Source organism: Haemaphysalis longicornis, unplaced genomic scaffold (genome assembly GCF_048455015.1).
Source record: "Haemaphysalis longicornis isolate Haplotype H1 unplaced genomic scaffold, Haemaphysalis longicornis Haplotype H1 scaffold_10, whole genome shotgun sequence".
NCBI lineage: Eukaryota > Metazoa > Arthropoda > Arachnida > Ixodida > Ixodidae > Haemaphysalis > Haemaphysalis longicornis.
In genome coordinates, this window is record NW_027526204.1 from 101,563,074 (window position 1) to 101,581,246 (window position 18,173).

Genomic DNA, 18,173 nt, shown 5'->3' on the forward strand with positions numbered 1-18,173 from the left:
ACTAGAAAGCCCTCATAATGAACACCCATAATCTCTTAGGAGAAACGTGGGCTGTACACCCGTAGGTGTGGGCAAAACCTTCCTACTAACGCCAAGACTCTGACAGACGGCCTCCCGGCGATGATACTGCGTTGGGTGGCAAGCCACTGTCTTATAATATCTTTTAAGTAGAAATTAAGATATGAGGGTTAAAATGGAAGTTTTAGATTGGTTAAAAGTCTGACGAATTAAACGTAATGCAAGTGGGCATGATTACTCTGAAGACTGAATTATACTGTGAGAAGCGTTGTTGAGGTCACGTGGTTTCTTCACGCTCATCGCAGGCTACTGCCAACTGCGTCCTAACAACGGCGCCGATGGCCGTATGGCCCTGCGGCACAGCGCGCCACAGCTGGTAGCCAATGGTCGGCAGGTGGAGACGAAGTCGACGGCAGGGGAGCCAGTGAAGGCGGCTGCGGTAGCGCAAGCGTGCAAACTAGCACCGAAAAATGGACTCCTCCTAGAATAGCAAGGTGGCTTTACCAAACGTCACGGAAGGTCCTCTCCTAAGCTTTCTTTCCTCCATGGTAAAGGCGCTTCGACATTTTCGCAGGTCGCCCTTTAGTGCATGTATTTTCGTGCACCTGCCGCCATTGCGGTTTCACTGGGTCCCCTGTCGTACACTTCGTGTTCGCCAACGAACCATTGGCTACAGGCTGGGGCGCGCAGTTCCGTTTTGCCTCGGTGGGCCGGCATTGGGTGCCGTTGCTGGGATGCGGTGGCCAGTGACCTGTGATAAGCGTGGTAGAACCACGCGACTTCCTCCACGCTTCTCTCAATGCACCGGTGGCACCATGGCCTCTCCTAAGCTTTTTTTATTCTCCACGGTGCTGTCCGAACAGATTTCCGGCGAAACAGTACGAAGGCGTGAAATAAAAGTGCATTCCACAAACCTTTCACCGTATTCATCACGAGAAGAGTGGGAGGGGAGGGAAGAGCTTCATGAGTTAGAGCAGAGAAGGATAAAGTACACGGCATGGTCACACGTCTTCCTTCGTCGACATTTGCATTGAAGAAGGAGGATACTATGAACAGTTTTTTACGGTTCCGCATTTCCGTGAAATCAAAACAGCCAGCGTGGTGGTGATGTCTCCCAACGTGCGACTCGGTGTGCTCGGGTTCCTGCACATGGCCAACGGCATCGTGAAGAACGTGGCAAAGGAAGACGCTAAGGAGGCCGTGAAGTGGGCGGTCGCCAACGCGGCTGCCTTCGGTGCCTGCCCGGACGGGGTCGTGCTCGTGGGCCACGGTTCGGGCGCGTACATGCTGACCGAGGCGGTTACGAGCCTCAACATCAGCTGCAGCCGAGCCATCTTGGAGGGTCCTGTGCCTGGCGCCTTGTGGCCTTTCAACACGGTGCGCTCAGGATTTCCTGTAGTCTTGGCTGGATTTCTTCGACATTTACGGGTCTTGCATTTCCAAAGAAGTAACGTTACCTTGGCGAACTTCCATGGGTTCGCATTTTCCAGTGCCCTCCAATGTTACACGTTCATTCGAGATTCATTAGCGCACCAAGGAGTTTTGTCTAGGGGAGGTTTGAAATTTTCACAACAAATATAAAATATGTAATATATAAATGTAAAAATGTAAAAGAACAAATATAACGACAAATGTAAGTAATACAAAAATAAAAATAAATAACCACGAAGAATCAAATATATAAAACTGTAAAGAGCCGCCGATATTTTGTTATTTTTTACGCGAAAAAATTATGCATTAAATCAGCCGCCATAACCTATACAATTCAACTGCAGAAGGAATATAATAATGGATGCACCTTCATATAAAAAAAGAAGATACGCGAAGCCTTTTGCCATTGCCTGAAGCCCCGGAACCAAGTTTGGAACTAGAATTGTAAAAAAGGGATGACGGGAGATGAGGTTGGGGAGGAAATACATTAATGCTTTCTTCACTGGTGAAGTCAAGCCAAGAGTAAAGCACGTTCGTATAGGCTGGCACAATTTGCACTGAACAGTCAAATTAACACATATTTCTGAAAGCCTATACAACAAAACATCATTGTTATCCGTGATCACAGGTTTTTGTAACTGCGCACGAAGCGCTGCTGTCTTCCACACTATAATGTCACAAACTCAGGCGATATATATAAAGTAAAACCGAACCTTTTTTTATTCAACGAAAGAGGGAGGGCTCGTACAGTGCTTAGTATTGAAGGAAAAACAGTTGTTTAAGCTTTCAAATGAAATAAAACAACTTCGATCTGATCTTGTTGGATTGGATTTGAGGCCAAAAGGCAAGGTCGACAATACTGAGTCCCAACCTACGGGAAATTGTAGCGTCTTTTTTTTCTAGAAGGCGACGAATGATTCAAATCTGGTGATGGAAGTTCCGCACAGAAGTTAAGAAAGTGGTATAATCTGCCCCTACAAAATTCTGCGACTCGTTGCGGTTTAGCGTGGGCTATGAGGCATGCCGTAGGGGGGAGGGGGGCTACGGAATCATTTAAAACCCACAGGGATTCTTAAGCATTCAGAACTTTCCTCTGCAGGGACACTTTTTGGGTCACTAAAATTTTCTCTCATTCTTTTTCTTGAACTACTTCAAGTTATACGCAAGTTGGTCCGCACTCTCTGAAAAGCACAATCCTAAAAGCTCGTGCTCTAGTTTTTTTTAATGCTGGTCATACAATATTCTTATTCGAGATTTAACTGCGAATGTCCAATAATAAAAGCTTCCGAGACTACACACTGCGCTCAGTGAACTTCGGTTCGGTGGGAGAAGCGTGCGGAGGGGGTTGGGTCGACGGACATCTGGGGGGGGGGGGAGTTACAGCCCCCAAAACACCCACCGTGGGTGCGGCACTGCGCCTTGCCCCACCTGTCGCGAGACGTAACCCTACGGTGACCCCAAAAGGAAACAGGCTGCTTAATGATAATGGACTCTGTGCTCATCACATCTTTCTATTGGGTTATTCAGGGTCTTGCTCTCAGATGGCCTGTTTTCGAGAATGACTGTGGGAGGTACATAGGGGCCGTTCAGTTACCAAATCTAGAACTATACATGGGGACTTTTACAAACCAAGGCAATGTTTGTATAAAGTTCCTCGTTGTTGTCGCGCTTCCCTTTAGACGCTCTTCGGTGCAACGGACGAGCTTCGCGGGACGAAATACAGTTAAACCTGGATGTAACGAAGCTGACAAAAAATCGCAATTTTTCGTTACATCGAGGTTTTCGTTACATGCAATTTTCGAGCTGAGGCTCGCGGGAATGAAGCAGAAACGAATACAATATGCTAGACATCAGTGGAGGTGAACGCACCCTTCATGGACTTATTTTACAGCGAAAAACTGCGTGAGCTGCGACTACTACTCCCGCACAAGCTTACGCATTACACGGCGCTCCAAAGAAGCAAGCACACTTACCCCTCTATTAACAAACGTAACTTAGGTATCAGTTTTGCCTTTTGAGTCTTTTAAGCGCCTTAACACGTTACAAGAACCAGACTTATGCTGAAAGTGTGCCTTTTTTCGAACTCGGTGCTGGTTACCGCACTCAGGATTGTTGAGAAGGTGCTAGCTGGGATGCTATACCAGGCGGCTACATCCTTCTTTCTCGCCAACGCAGGCGGCATTTCAAATTTTGCGCGTTTCTCGAAAAGACAACTTTTCGTTTTCTCGCAGCAGCACTCATTACCGACGAACAGATACCACGTACCACAGATACAAGTGGAGACGCTCGACTACACGCAGACGAAACGTCCTAGCACCTCCACCCTTAAGTCTGGAACCTAAACCGAACTCCCACGTGAAAACGCATAGTAGTTTGCAGTGTGGGCACAAAAAATAAATAAAAATAAACAAGCCGTGAAGGCGTGTTTCCCTTGATAGCTGGTGTGGGGGTCACGCTACAAAACTGAAACCACAAGTGACGGCTACGTTATTCACGGCAAGGTGCTAGCCCCCTTCGTTCATCATCACCATCTTCGCCGTCATCATCACCATCATGACGTTTCGTGTTTGGACGATCACCGACGTATTCGTCGCTCCTAGCTGATTACGGTAGTGCTAGTACACGGTAAATCAGTACATTTCTCAGGCCTATTTTTGAGAGAAAAGTGCAAAAAACAATGCGTGCTAAGCCGGCCGACTTCGTTACATCAAGGTTAGCCACCGCGACGTTCCGTTACATACAGGTCACCAACACATGTGGTTGAATGGGGGTGGCAATGAGGAATTGAAAAACTTCGTTAAATAAAGGAATTCGTTACATACATATTTGTTACATCCAGGTTTGACTGTATGTGCCATTGTTCCACTGGGCCCCACCTCCCACCTCTCGATGTCCCCCGTCGAGGCACGTCGTTTGGATAAATGCGTTTAGGCGTACTGTTCGTGCAACACAATAGTGTTGATTCTATACGGTTGAGAGTAGTGCAAAGACAGAGTTTCATACGAATATATACGAGAGAGAAATGTGCGCCTTCAATCGTGCGCCCTCAAGGTCGCCAACATGGCACCTTGAAGTGTTCCTCTTTATCTTGTCTTGGTTACACGGCTTCTTGCTGCTCATGGAGACAAAAACAACAAATTACATAACATTTTTATTCGTTCTTGTCTCCCGGTGATATGAAGAAATGTTAAATCTGTTGAGGATACACTCTTATATCGACGAAATAGGTTAAATATTCTACGAAAACTTTGCCATCTCTTGCTTAGGAAAGTTGAGACAAACGCAAGGATTTTATCTCACCAGAACTGTACCTAGAGTGCGTCAAACCCTTCGCTAAAAGTTTATCAAACCTTCGCTGAAAGTCCGTCCAATCCATCGGTAATCCCTCAAACACCGAAATCGCAAAGAACGAACACATACGAAGATTTTTCGCGCACTAGGCAAAGGCATCTATGAGCGATTTAAATATCAATCGACGCGTAATTTACGCAATCAGGGTTAACTATTGCACTCCTGCTTACTTATTGATGCGTGTATTGTGTTAGCTGGAATTGTTGCTTTTCGCGATTTTGAAGCAACCGTGTTCGCACAATGGAAGCTAGGTTTCACGCACGCGCCGCGTGTCCAGAGATCGTATCGGAGATTTTTGGTCGACCAACCGGTCTGTGGGTAAATCCATTAGTTTTTTACATGACATCATCGGCACCACTAAAAAAAGCTTTCGCTGCAACAATTGTATTCCGGTTTCTTGTACCCACAGACAACCACTAGTGTGTTCATGAGCAACGCCAACTAAAGATGGAACGTTTCTCTGGGGTACATGGGGCACTCTCGGTAATGCCTTGTTGGCCTGGACATACCGCCATACGTCTCTCCAGTGGATCTTAGTATACAACTCTAGGGCGCTGGCAGAGGTCGGGGGCTTTGGAGGAGATTGGTAATTTGAACTGGTGGTTGTCGGATTATGCCGAATGGTCACGCTAGGGAAAAGTCATTAAGGTGTATGGGCTGGCTAGGGCAGACTTAGCGGGCGCGGTGCGGCAGTTACACGTAAGCATCACGAGAAGAGAGTCTGTCAACGGCAGTCCTCACGCTATATAGAACGTACCACCGAGCTTCCAGCTACATTGGCATTTACTGTCATTATCGCCCCAAAACACTGCATAAAAAATGAAAACCTTATACTAGCCGTAAGATCTGAAGGTAGCGAAGCTGTCCGCAACCTTAACGACCATCACGAAGATTTCAGTCTATGATGGCAGCAAATTAGTTGTTCTTTATAGGTGCAACGACATTTGCTCCACCATTGTTACTATTTTTTTCGAAGTGATGATAATCGGACATCACTTTTGTGGGGGCATACGCTATGAGGCGTTTTTGTCGTTGCGACGAACTGTTCCGACGACGATTACGGCGAACGCTGGAGTTTCTTCTGCCAGTGTTTGCGAATCTTCCTAAGTGGATATGCCTATCTTGAAATACGTGTGCCGGGGTGGGCTGCGCGGTCGTCGCGAGGCGCGCACACACGAGCGCTAGGCACTTTCTTAGTTCTGCTAACTGCGGGCGGTCTCCTCGAGGGCCGCGCTCACATGCGCGCGCTCAGAAATTTCGTGGTATTTTTTAACTGCAGACTCTAAAAATTACGATTTGCTAAACGGCTTTGCTGTTAACGAAAGAACGATTATCTAGCCTGTGAAAATGTGAAACCGCAACACGAACGGGAAGCGCCCCGGTACGTTTAGGGCAAAGCAAAACTAGTTTTAGGGGCGAAGCTTCTAAAGCCATGGGTCTGTCCATCCCTTGTGTCTCGTGGTACGTGACCGCCGCATGCTTTCGGAGATGTCATAAAGTGGGTCGCGTTGCACGCGCAAGAACCGGCTGCAACCGGCAGCGCAAACTCGGCACCGGGAGCGCGAGCTTGTCTGTGTTCGCCAACGGAGGCGCGAGCGCACGTGCACTGCGAGGGGAAGATCACGCAAGAGATCACGCCGCGAACGCAGGCAGTCGTTCTCGGAGATCGAACGAGACGCAAGGACCTTTGCTCGTTTCCTCTCGTCTTGTTCGGGCACAAGTTCGCCCTAAATAAAAATTCTATCTTTACGGTTGTGTCCCATCCTACGTGACAAATCGTGGTGGAGGTGCGGGGTAGTCCTCGATGGCGCGGGGTCTTTCACCATGTCTGGGCCTGGGAGCATTGACTCCGAAAATAAAGGCTGATTTGTACAATGTACGCACACAGTCTTACGTCTTTCTTAATGATGTAATGGGCGAACTTTCACAGGAGAGTTACGGTTACCGATGATCTCCCCCTCTCGAGCTTCGCCCCACTTATCATCATTCATTCCGTGGATATGGCGTGATTTTTTTAATCTTACGCCGGCAACTGAGACGTTACATTAGAGATAATATTTTCTCTTCACCTCTGTCCACGTTTTTTAGTACTCACCGCGTACGCAGAAAGTCGAGGTTTCCTTTCCAGAACCGTGCCAACTATTTCACAGCTATTTCACCCCGCCTAAGTACTCAACTTCACGAGTAATGCTAGCGGTACATAAAAAAGCCGTACTAGACCGTAGTAACCCCGAAACGAAAATCTCCAAAAAGGTAAACGACAATAGAGAGTTTTTGCTGATCGTTTTCGACAGTCCGCTCCGGTGTCGGAGCGGACTGTCCAGAGCCAATGCTTTTGTCGGCCAAGTGGGACACGCCTGCGCAGTGGCGCTCGCGCTTGTATCGGAGCGGAGCGGACCGTGAGAAACCGTCAGCTAAACTCGCTAACGAAAAAAGTAGACATGCCAGGTTCCTGAAAGCGGGTGTTGTCGCAATCACTACGTAACTACAGGTGTGTTTAAAGCGTCGCATTCTCTGCCTCACTGGTGGCGACGGTCCCGTAGTCAAAACGCAGTACAGCAAAGCGGACTTTGCATGATAGGATTGACAAACCAATTATGATGGCCAGCGGAGGCGCATGAAGTGTATGAGTCTGGATTGTGTTATCAGTTTGGACTGAATTTCGACCATCTCTAAATTCAGTCCAAACTTATACGACAACCGAAGAATGAGTCATAGGGAAGCTTCGCGTTCAACTGCCGTCGTGGTTAGACGGCGGAGAGCATGATTTTTTAACAGTCGAGTTGGTCAAACTTTCTTCGGTTTCTACGGATTGTTGAGAGGATTTTCCGCACGGCCAAGTGGTGAGGGGGAAATTGCTGGGCCAACAAATGTGAGAGTGAATGGCGAGGACGCAAGAGGCCCAAGGGCAGGTGTCGGGAGTGCGCGCATAAAAAAAAACGGGGTTCGCGAGGTCCCAGAATCGCATCCGGTGTGATTCCCAGGACCTCCCCAGCCAGGGAAACCAATAGGATTCCCTCGACGTTTACGCCGCGAAACCGTCAACCCAACCACTGGGCGACCCCAAGTGCAGACGGGTGCTATGTTATTAGCGGCGGGAAGCAATAACATGACCCGGCCATTGGAAAAATTCCCAAGCATTTCCCCGAGGGTGAACATGGTTAAGTGCGAATGCACGGGGTGATGCTATGAGGGGGAGTAAAGTTAAAATCCGTTGGCATTCGCCCGTGAGCGCGCGCGAGCCGACCCACGGAGGTCTGGCAGTTTATCGCTGCATATATAGGGGGGTACGCCGCGCCGAGCGCGCCGAGCCAGGTGGCTGAGAGAGGAGGCGAGCGCAAGGGGAGAGGGACAGCGGCGCACGGCAGCTGCAGCCGAGCGAGGGGGAGAGGCGAGAGTGTGACGTCACGGTGGAGAGAGAGGCGCGCTCTGACGTCATACCATGACGTCACGGCGCGAGGAGCGGTGCGGGGAGCGGCGCCCACCCGCGCAGCCACAGCGAGGAGGCGGAGCGAGCGCGGTCACGTGGTGAAGTGACGTCACCGCGCCTTTGCTACCGACGCTCCTCTCCGCTCCACGCCGTTGCTAGGGAGAGGAGGACTGCGGACGCCGCCGCCGCCGCCGCCGGCGGTGGAAGGTTTGGGGTCGCTTATAAAGTGCATTCGCACTTAAAACAAGAACGCATCCCGTGGTCGGAATCGAACATGGTTCCCTCGTATTATGAAGCCGGCATCTATCCGGTAACGCCCTACCATCGCACTCCGGGTGGTCAGCCTTTACTTTGTGATCGTAGCGCAGGCGTTGGCTTTCGAATTTACTTTGGCTTCGGACTTTAGCAGATTGAAAAGTTTATTAGGGCGGATTGTGGGCTTTGACGTAACTCAATTTGCATGGAGGAAGCTTCAGTCTAAAACCATTATTCTCTTAAGAAGCAGGCAGACCTAAGAAATGCCGAGTTAAATTCAGTGAAGCCCACCAGCTCCACTGATTCCCAGTCTTCGCATCTCAATTGCGATGGCGGCTGAATTTTTATACCCTAGAATGTGTCACCAGTGCAGCTTTGGACTGCCCAAAAGCTGCACAAAACTGCTCTGGACAGTCAAATAAGAGAGACCGTATGTTATAAAGCTTGTGTCTCTCCCTGCGCGACACTACGAGGATTTATTTATTTGAGGCCCCAGAGATGACGAGAAAGCCCATGTAGCCACGATCGCTTCCCATTTTATCTCTCTCCGGTTGGAAGACCGCCGTCGAAGCCTTTGTAACGATACTAACGGTGTTTTGTGTATTACCACACACTTATTTTAGGTGCGGAGTGCCTTAGCACCGCACAATGTCCGTTCGCGTCCGTGCGCATAGCATTTAAAATCGCAAAAAATCACGCACACACACACCGGCAAGATTCGAGTGCGTCTGGTAGACCAGAAAGAGTTAGTGTCAGTCGTCTTACCCATTGGGCTACGACCGTGAGTTAGTACCCGAAAGTCAACCGGCTTACTCCAACGCTTGCAACGGTGCGGAGTAGCTTAGGACCTCCCAATGTCCGTTCGCGTCCATCCGTGCGCACACCACCATCAAGCGAAAATCAAGCTAAATTCGACTTGAGCCGCGAATTGCAGTTCCATTATAGAGAATCAAGGTGCTCAAATCAAATGATGGTCGGGGCGCAAATCGTATGTCACTCGGGGTGCAACATAGATGTCGTTTCGAGTCGTCGTACTCCGCACCCTCGCCACCATCTACGGAGTGGAGATTTTTTTTCGGCTTCAAGGCGCAATATAATTTTGTATCTCACACTGCCAATTTGTCTACTCAGGGCAAGCTGGAACCTAAAACGTCCCTGGTCAATGCTATCAACTGCATCGGCACACCTTTCCTGCGTTGCTTAAGGAACTCTTCTCTGGAGGTGCTGCTGCGAAAGGCTGCAAAGCTGAAGTTTCCCTTTGGACCTAGCTTGGCTGATCTACAACAGTTTTCAATGGGACCGACTCTTCAAATACCTGAGGTCATTGCTGGCGTCGACACCAACCAGGTAATAGAGGCCAGATTCATTCGTACAACTATCTAACCGGTCACAAAGACCAAATAAGGTTTGGTTCATAAAAACCGTTTTGCCCAAATATCAGTGACAACGAATTTATCACAAGCTTGAAAGGAATATTCTATATATTACGAAAAATAGCTGAAGCAGTGCATGCACGGTCCACAGAGCGGCGGCCTGGGCGCAGGCTTGTTGGACGATGTGACGTCACTCGGCATTGCTGGCCTTTTCGGACGCGTTTCTCGCCATTGCTTTCAATGGGCAGGGGTGCATCGGTGAGCGCCAGAGCGGCTTTAACGGCGAATTGGGCAATTATAAAGTGCAAAACACTTTAGGAGCTCGCTTTGTAGTCGTAGCTCCCTTGCTGGACCGAAGTAGAGCCCCACACGGCGTTCCGTCGTGGCGGCAGTCGTCGCGGTGTAACCAGGGGGAGTGAAACTTCCTATACCTTGCATGGGACGCGAAATTCGCTCGCAGCGCCAGACAAACCCCTGGTGTTTGGGGGCGGTACTAAAAACATGGCGGCGCGTTGCAGACATGCACTGGGAGACGCCATCTTAATGAGGACTGAAAAGCCGAGCGGGAGGGGGGCAATTTAGCGCCAAATTCAATTGGGACGCACATGCAGGGTAAAATTGAGGAAGTGGAAGATATTCAGATGGCCAGCGTACGAACTTGTTCCTGATGCGCAACCCGCCACATTATCAAAAGGGCAATTGTTTTGCTCTGATTGATGAAGATTTGCGCGTGCACTTTTTTTGCACCACTTTTTTCTAAGTAGAAGATTGTTTTGGTTTATTGGTACACAAAATATAGACAAGAATAAAGAGTAGAGTTTTAATTTTTATTGCCTAAATTTACCATTCATACAGTAAAAACACAACTTGGTTATTTTGCGCTTTTAGTGGCAAACAAACGTGTATGGCACATGGCCGCATGATAATAACTAGGTATCCAGCCAGTGCATATCTATCCAGTGCCTTGTTTGTCGAAGGTCCGCGTACTCTCTGCTGGTGAAATGGGCAGGGCAGAGCCGGTAGCTGCTGTAGATCTGTCGAGGTGGTAAATGAGCCAGTTCCTGCCTTCTCGAACACTGCAGCCAAACGTGAGATCTGGAACATCAACAAGCACATTTGTATATTTGGGTTAAAATGAATACTAGCTTTAATAGCTTTAAATGAATACTAGCTTTCAGGTGATGATGAATACTAATTTTAATGCTGCTCTCAGGCGCACATAGTTTTGAGTGAAATCTAGCATCTGTATCCGAAATAAGCGTTATCTGGTATATGGGGAATCTTTCTTTCTTAAATTGATTTTGGCTACAAAGACGAATTTTGACAACACCAATCGTAAAGGAAAACGTTAAATTAAAATCACTCTTTATTATTAAGAGACGCGGATACGTTTTTCTATTTGTGCGATCATAATCTTCGGTGGCAACGACCAACCTTTCCTCGTAATCCAAAATACATTTCTGAAGACAAAAGCAGCAATCACACACCAGAATCGCAAAGCAATTATTCATGCATGTATACTTTCGCGCACTGTGTATTCCTCCGGTATTTCTCGAGCCCTGCAGTAAATTGCTTGTAAAAACCTTATTTAAAAACCTCTAACCAATTACTAGCAAAGGTTATGCCTGCATTGTCTAAATATTTATCGGCTTATAGCTGTAACTGCATTTTTTTTAAATATCGTTCTTGTACTTAAAGCTGAAACTCGAAGCATATAACTGTAGTGTAAATTATAAATTATAAGTGGCGGAATTATAGTTATGATTGTATTATAAACATAAACGGTCATTGCTTAGTTTGTATATTTATTGATACAAATTCATTCTGCTATGTTCCGTTGATTCACGTGAAGAGAAAATGCAGAACCCGCAATTGAAACGCAATAAAATAATATATGTAGTCACTACTTAGTTAACATAGATTTAACAACACGATATGAACCTACGGACCCATCCTTTGAGCCTAAGTGTATGGGAGATGCCTTCCTCCAGCTGTGGACATAAATATGCTCATAATAAAAACGATAACAATAATACTGGCAATAATTATAATATTCACAATAATATTAATAATAGAAAAAAAATCGCGCCAATCCACGCCGTGAATATGGTTGGAAAGCAAAGCTGTAAATGGCACCTATAACGATTACCCATGCGACGTCACTTAAATTCACTCACATCACTCTACAAATAGCAAAACCAGAGAGAAGTGAAATGCACTTAACCACACCATTTATTACTTCAAAGAGATATTCTTGGTAAGGTTAAATCAATGCATGATGCATGAACGGTGTTTGGTTGAGAATTGGTGTAGCACAAGAGTGGAAACTTTTTTTTAATAAAATTAAAGTAAGCTCCAACCCGCTGTTAGACGATCTGACTTCTCCTTCTCTGCGCCACGGATGGAGGCGACGAGATTTGCGGCAGAGAAGGAGGAAGAGGAGGAAGAAATACTTTTGTTCAGATTTCTGAACGGCCCAGAGTGGTGCAGCCCTGGGGAGTGATTCTTTCTTCTGTGGGGCCCATATGCAGTCCGCGCGGCCTGTGTTCTGTCCACCCGCTGAAGCTGGGTAGGTAGAGAGGGCCTGGACAGCAGCATCTCCCATTGCTCTTGTTGGGTAGTTGACGGAAAGAGAGGAGGGTGCTCAGGGCTAAAGTCGCACACCCCGATTACGGGGCGGAGTGTTCCTACTTCTCAGCAAAATTTACATTCAACGTCGTAGCGATTCGGATACATTATGTGAAGACTCGTAGGCTGTGGGAAGGAGCCCGGATTGTAGGAGCCGTAGGGTAGTTTGTTGTTCTCTGGAAAGGTCAGGGTAAGGCGAAGGTACGGTCTGTCTCAGAAGGCGATAATGCTGGGTTATCTCCCTGAACGTGACAAGCGGGTGACTGTCCTCGTGCAGCTCCATAGCACGGGAGGTAAAAGCGCAGGCTTTTTGGGTGGGCGTATTTGTTGCCCTCCATTGAAGCGTGAGGGGGTGTCCAGATGAGCTGAATGGAACCGTTTGGGGAGTGGTTTTTTAGCACGCGCCGTGCAGGTCAGGACACCCAACCCGACTGGTAATTCCAGTAGGCTTGTTGGGAATCGGTGACTACCCTCCGAACCCCTGGTTGAGCGAGAGCCAAGGTGATGGCTGCCTCTTCTGCTGCCGCCATTTCTTGGGTCCAAAGCGACGTACACGCAAGGAGGTTGGTTCTGGAGGTAGCCACGATGATGGCGTATTGCTGCCCTCGATGTTTGGAGGCGTATGTGTAGATAACTGCATGATCCCCACCGAGGATGGTGTTTAGCGCTTGAGCCCGTGCTTTTCGGTGACCCTCGTCAAGTGAGGGGTTCATATTTCTAAGCAAAGGGAGCATCTTTAGTTTTAGTCGCCAAGAGTGTGGGAGTACGTCAAGCGGAGTGACATTCTGGGCTGCCCAACCAATCTGGTGAAGCATGCGGTTACCCACCGCAGTTCTGAGTCGGACCTTCTGGTTAGAAAGATGGCCTTCTATCAGCTCTTCCACCGTGTTGTGAAGCCCCGTGCTAAGCAGCCTCTGTGTGGACGAACTCATGAGAAGACCAATGGCCTGCTCGACCGCCTTTCTAATCATTATATAAAGCATCTCTATGTCTCCCTTGTCGAGAAGAAGACAGGGGGTTGACGTAAGTGACTCTCGAGATGTCAAAAGCTTTAATTAATCGAAAGGTACCGGATTCCTTTAGGCCTCGCTTCTTGGTGGCAACTCGCCTGATCATGCGTATGATTTGATTAATGCTGTTTTTGAGGCGTTGCAAGGAGACGTCACCCTTGGTGTTAGCCTCAAGATGTAGGCCCAGGATCTTGATGCTGGGGCTTGGAGTGATGGCCTGGGCATCAGGGAGTATTTGAATGTATTCCTTGGTTTGGCGTGAGGGCGGATGACGAGGAGCTGTGCTTGTTTACGTGAACACTGGAGGACACAGGCTTTAGCACATTGGCGTACTAGAATTGAGATGCCATGCATTGATGTGAGCTTCCTTTAATTTTTGTAACTCTTAGCACATGAGCAAGGTGCGCATAGGTCCGCTAGACGGGCGTGAGTGGTCGCGTGACGCTTTCACGTGGCATTCAGCGAGAACGCAGGGAGGTAAACCCGTAGATGTGCTTGGTGAGTACACCACCTGCCTTCCCCGTCTTCGCGTGGGCTCGTAGCTAAATCGGCAGGACAACGGGCTCTCGCGTTGTTAGTCTATTAGTTCCAGGTTCGATTCCCGGCGGTGCCAGTAAATTCTTTTATTTGTTCGCTGGAGTTTTCTGGTGACACCAACGGTCGCGAAAGAACCTTTGGGGGGTAGAGGTAAAAAGCTTTGCTTTAAAAGTCCGCTTTCAGTGCTGCGCACAAGACCCCGTATTCAGTCAGTTCTGCTCAACTGTGCATCGGCGGTTGTGGAAGCTGCGGCAGCGGCGGCCGCTCATCAGATATGCGACCGAATATCGTGCACCAGTTTTCGACGGGCCGCTCCTATCCCTTGCGGCAATAAAAGTTTTGTCTCTCTCTCTCTCTCGCCACTCCTCCTCGCCACTGCCGCTCGCGGGGTGTTCCGGCGGCAGCTCCTACGTGTGGGACGGGTGGCTTTCTCGCACGACCTGGAACTCAAGATGGCGGATGGACGCGCAACTCTGCTCCCCAAGGGAAGCTATATACAGGAACTCTAGTTAAGACGGTAAATTTAAATTGCATTGGGTGGTAGCATTGAGCGGATAAATGCGCAACAGTCCATTATGGCGAATCACTGCTCGGCACTGCCGACAGCTTTGAAATGGAGTGTAACGGTTTAATTTTTTTTTCAAGTGTCCGTGTAAATGAGCACTTATCAGACGCGTACACATTGTGTGTCAACCTTCAGAGACTACTTAGTCCCGAAAAATGGCCCACAAAGGTTACTAAAGCGCTGTTCTCACGGGTGTCCATCGCCAAACCCCTGTTCTCGCGTTTCATATGGCATTTTTCGTTTTCTACGTGCACAGAAACCATGCATATCTGGGGTTGCAACCTGCGGTCCGGGGGCCGCGAAGGGAGAAGTATTATGCTGCCCACGGCATGAAGTCAGAAAACAAAGGCTTGCAATGCGATTCTAACCTCAAATGGAGTTAGACAGGAACAAAGCAAGGTCGCTTCCGGTTGGCATTTATTTTTTCTTTATTTCACAAAAACCCTAAAGGCCCTCAATGGAGGGTATTACATAGGGGGGGGGGGGGGGTGGCATACACTCACTGAACATACACTTGTTGAAAGCAGTATTTAAAAAATAGAAAAAAAGGGAAAGAAACATAGAGAAGTACGAAATAAGAAAACGTCGGTGCAATAAAAAAAGAAGAAAGATATAAAAAAGAACGAAAGAACAAACTTTAAGTACTACAAAATATGACAGGAATGCTATGTGTTTTAGGAAAATTAATTATAACAAATACAAAGATCGTAGTTGCGCAAGAAGGCATTTACACACGACCAAAAATTTCTATACGGAGCAAGTTAAATACAGTTAAATACACAAAAGCTATTAGTGGTAAAAAAAAGAACAGTGGGGGGTGCACAATAATACAATTCAAGGAACAATGCAATTCAAATCATCACAATGGCGAAGCAGCTCTCGAGATTTAGTTATGTCCGTTTGGGTTGCTATATGTGAGGGTAAATCGGTCCAGTCAGTTATGGTGTGGGGCAGGAAGGTGTGTGCGTACGAGGACGAGTGACATAGTGGGCGCTTCACTTAGTTGGGATGATCCGTGCGTTGAAAACTGGCTCATGGAGGCTGAAAGAAATCGCTGTAAATGTTGGGTGAAAGTACGTTTTATGGAAAAAGGACAAGCGAGTATATAAGCGACGAACGCATAACATATCCAGTTTAGCACGCTGTTTTAATGCTGTGACGCTTGAACATGTAAAATCATCAGAAAAGATGATGCGAACAGCACGGTTCTGTAATGACTGGAGGTTATTTGTGAGATATGCTTGATGAGCGTCCCAGATTGCAGAGGCATATTCTATTTTTGGCCGAATAAGGGTGACGTATGCAAGTCTTTTTTTGCATGAGATGGGGATTGTTTTAGATTACGCCTGAGTAATCCTAAAGAGCAGAGGCAAGGTTGACGTTAATCTTCACATTCACCGACCTAACCTCTTCAGTTCTTTCCTTTGCACCAGTTAAAAAAACGTCCATCCCCCCTTCCGGTATTTGCCGTCCGGTCCTTCCGCGTCGCCTTCATGCAACTTGCCCTCCACCTCGAATGGTTGCTGACTTCTGATATGAATGAAACTTCTTTTATCCGCTGCTTGCCATACTTTCATGTTATGATAATGTGCGGATTCGTTCCCGCAGAGATTATTTAGAGAGTGCGGAAAAACATCCAAGCTGCAGCCTCTAGTGAAAGGGAACTGCCGCTACGGCGTAGCTCTGGTTGCGCCAACTTGCGTAATACAGGCCTGCAGTATGACGAAACACATGCAATGCTTACTGAAGCCGCAGTTTCTGCGCTCTTCTCGGGCAGAAAATTCCGCGGAACATGAAAAATGCCACCTGATGGCGCTTCCGTGCGCAATAGGCCACCTCGAATCACCCGTCCGGCGGTGTAATAGGGACACCCTAGTGCGCATCATAAGCCACCGCCCTCAAAGATGATTCAAACCGACCGACGCCGCCTGTATAAACATTGCCTGACGCGGCGCGCGCCTTTCAATGCGAAGGGTAGGGACGCTTAGTTCAGGCACTCATCCGCTATGCGGCACCCGACGGCGGACATCTCGCCTTATACTGCTCGCGAGTCGCGAACGCTGCACCCACTTCTACGACGTGTATCTGTCAGCTTGCCTGTTGAGTTTCAAGAGCCGTTTCGGTCACATCTTAGCCGCGACGGGGCGATAGTTCTGGGGCGCACTGGGGATCTCGTTCAACGTGTCGCTCGCTTCATACTTGCTGCAATTTTCCGAAGATAAGTGACGGAGGTGGAGCTGAATTAGTGTAAGAACATATTATTTGCGCGGTAGACAAATAGCGAACGGAAAAACGATATTTTCGGATGGTGCAGCCAATATTTTACTGATGTTTTTCTCTCTGGAGCATTTAGGAGAAAAAAATGCTTGCCCATTTTTTTGTTCAGGCGCTCACTTCTACCTTTACTTTCCAAAATATCAAGTACTTGTAAATTGCAGAAGATTGTAGAAAACAAAAGGATAAGCAGCTGAGGGGTCCGCCACGCTGTCCTGGTGCTTTTACAGTACAGTCCTCAATTTTAAAAGTGGGTACCGGTGCGGAGTGCAAACAGCGGAGACAAAACAAGGCCGAAATGCGGAGGGTACAGAGGGCGGATGCTCCACTCAGTCAATTTCGGAGCCCGTGATTCAAGTAGATAAGAGCGGAAAGACGGAATCAGCCTGCGGCAGCACAAGTGATTTTGCTCCGAGTTAAAGGCGGTTTTATCAGCGACACACCAAGACAGACAGGCATGGTGAAAAAGAAGGCGTAGGAGCGCTGCCTGGGGAGCGCTAAACAAACTGTCAACTTTTTGCATAGTTTCCGAGAAGCGGCTCTCGCCGGCGGACACGAAAGCACGCAGGAAGGCTACGGACTGGGGAAGGGAAGGAGAGAGCAGCAGGAGAGTGGCTGTTTGGCCATTTTTCGCTCACGCGTTAGGCAATGTTTATACAGGCGGCGTTGAACCGAATGCTTTGCGCGTCACAGGTCCGAAAAGACATCGCATGACCTTGATAAGGGCATGCATGGAAGGAGCACCAACAGCAAGTGTCGCGGGACGCGTGTAGGAGATAAGCAACAAACTCGGTGGTGATTTCTTCTTTGCTTCTTTTCTTTATTTCATTCTGGCTAACTCAGACTCAGCCGGTTCAAAGGCATTCCTTTACGATGAGCGCAGGAATGCCGTCGCGTGGTATTTTTCAAATTTCGCGGGGTTTCTTTGTCAGTGAGAATAAATAAGTACCCAATAAGTTCGCCGCTAAAAAAATACCGAAGTTAGATTGCTCTCGTGGGTATATCCGTACTTATTGACAATTCAATGATTAGGGCAGCATTTCTCGAGTTAGATAATTATAATCAATATTTCGTATCTCATTAACGAAAGAATTACTGGCTGTGATTCCCCTGCACTTGAAGCATTACGGGCTGGGTTTTCTTCGAGTAATACCATTGCTCTTTTTTTATTCTTGGTGCCCAATAGCTTGGACACCCTATGCACAAAGGCTACAGAACACACTGTGGTTCTGAGTACAAGGCAGTTAGCGCCCTACCGATGCAATCTGCCTGCAAGTCGAACTTATCTTACGATACAACAA

The 18,173-nt window shown here is 47.9% G+C and overlaps 1 protein-coding gene across 4 annotated transcripts in view; it reads left to right on the forward strand.

Annotated features, from left to right (window-relative positions):
- LOC144158978 (acetylcholinesterase-1-like) overlaps positions 1-18,173 on the forward strand; it is a 48,778-nt gene that overhangs the window by 17,088 nt on the left and 13,517 nt on the right. For 3 of the 4 annotated variants that reach the window (XM_077690199.1, XM_077690198.1, XM_077690201.1), the window contains 2 exons: positions 1,112-1,395; positions 9,617-9,832. In XM_077690199.1, coding sequence (XP_077546325.1) covers positions 1,112-1,395; positions 9,617-9,832 — 500 coding nt within the window. The remainder of the gene's footprint in view (positions 1-1,111; positions 1,396-9,616; positions 9,833-18,173) is intronic. The other variant, XM_077690200.1, reaches the window with a different exon arrangement.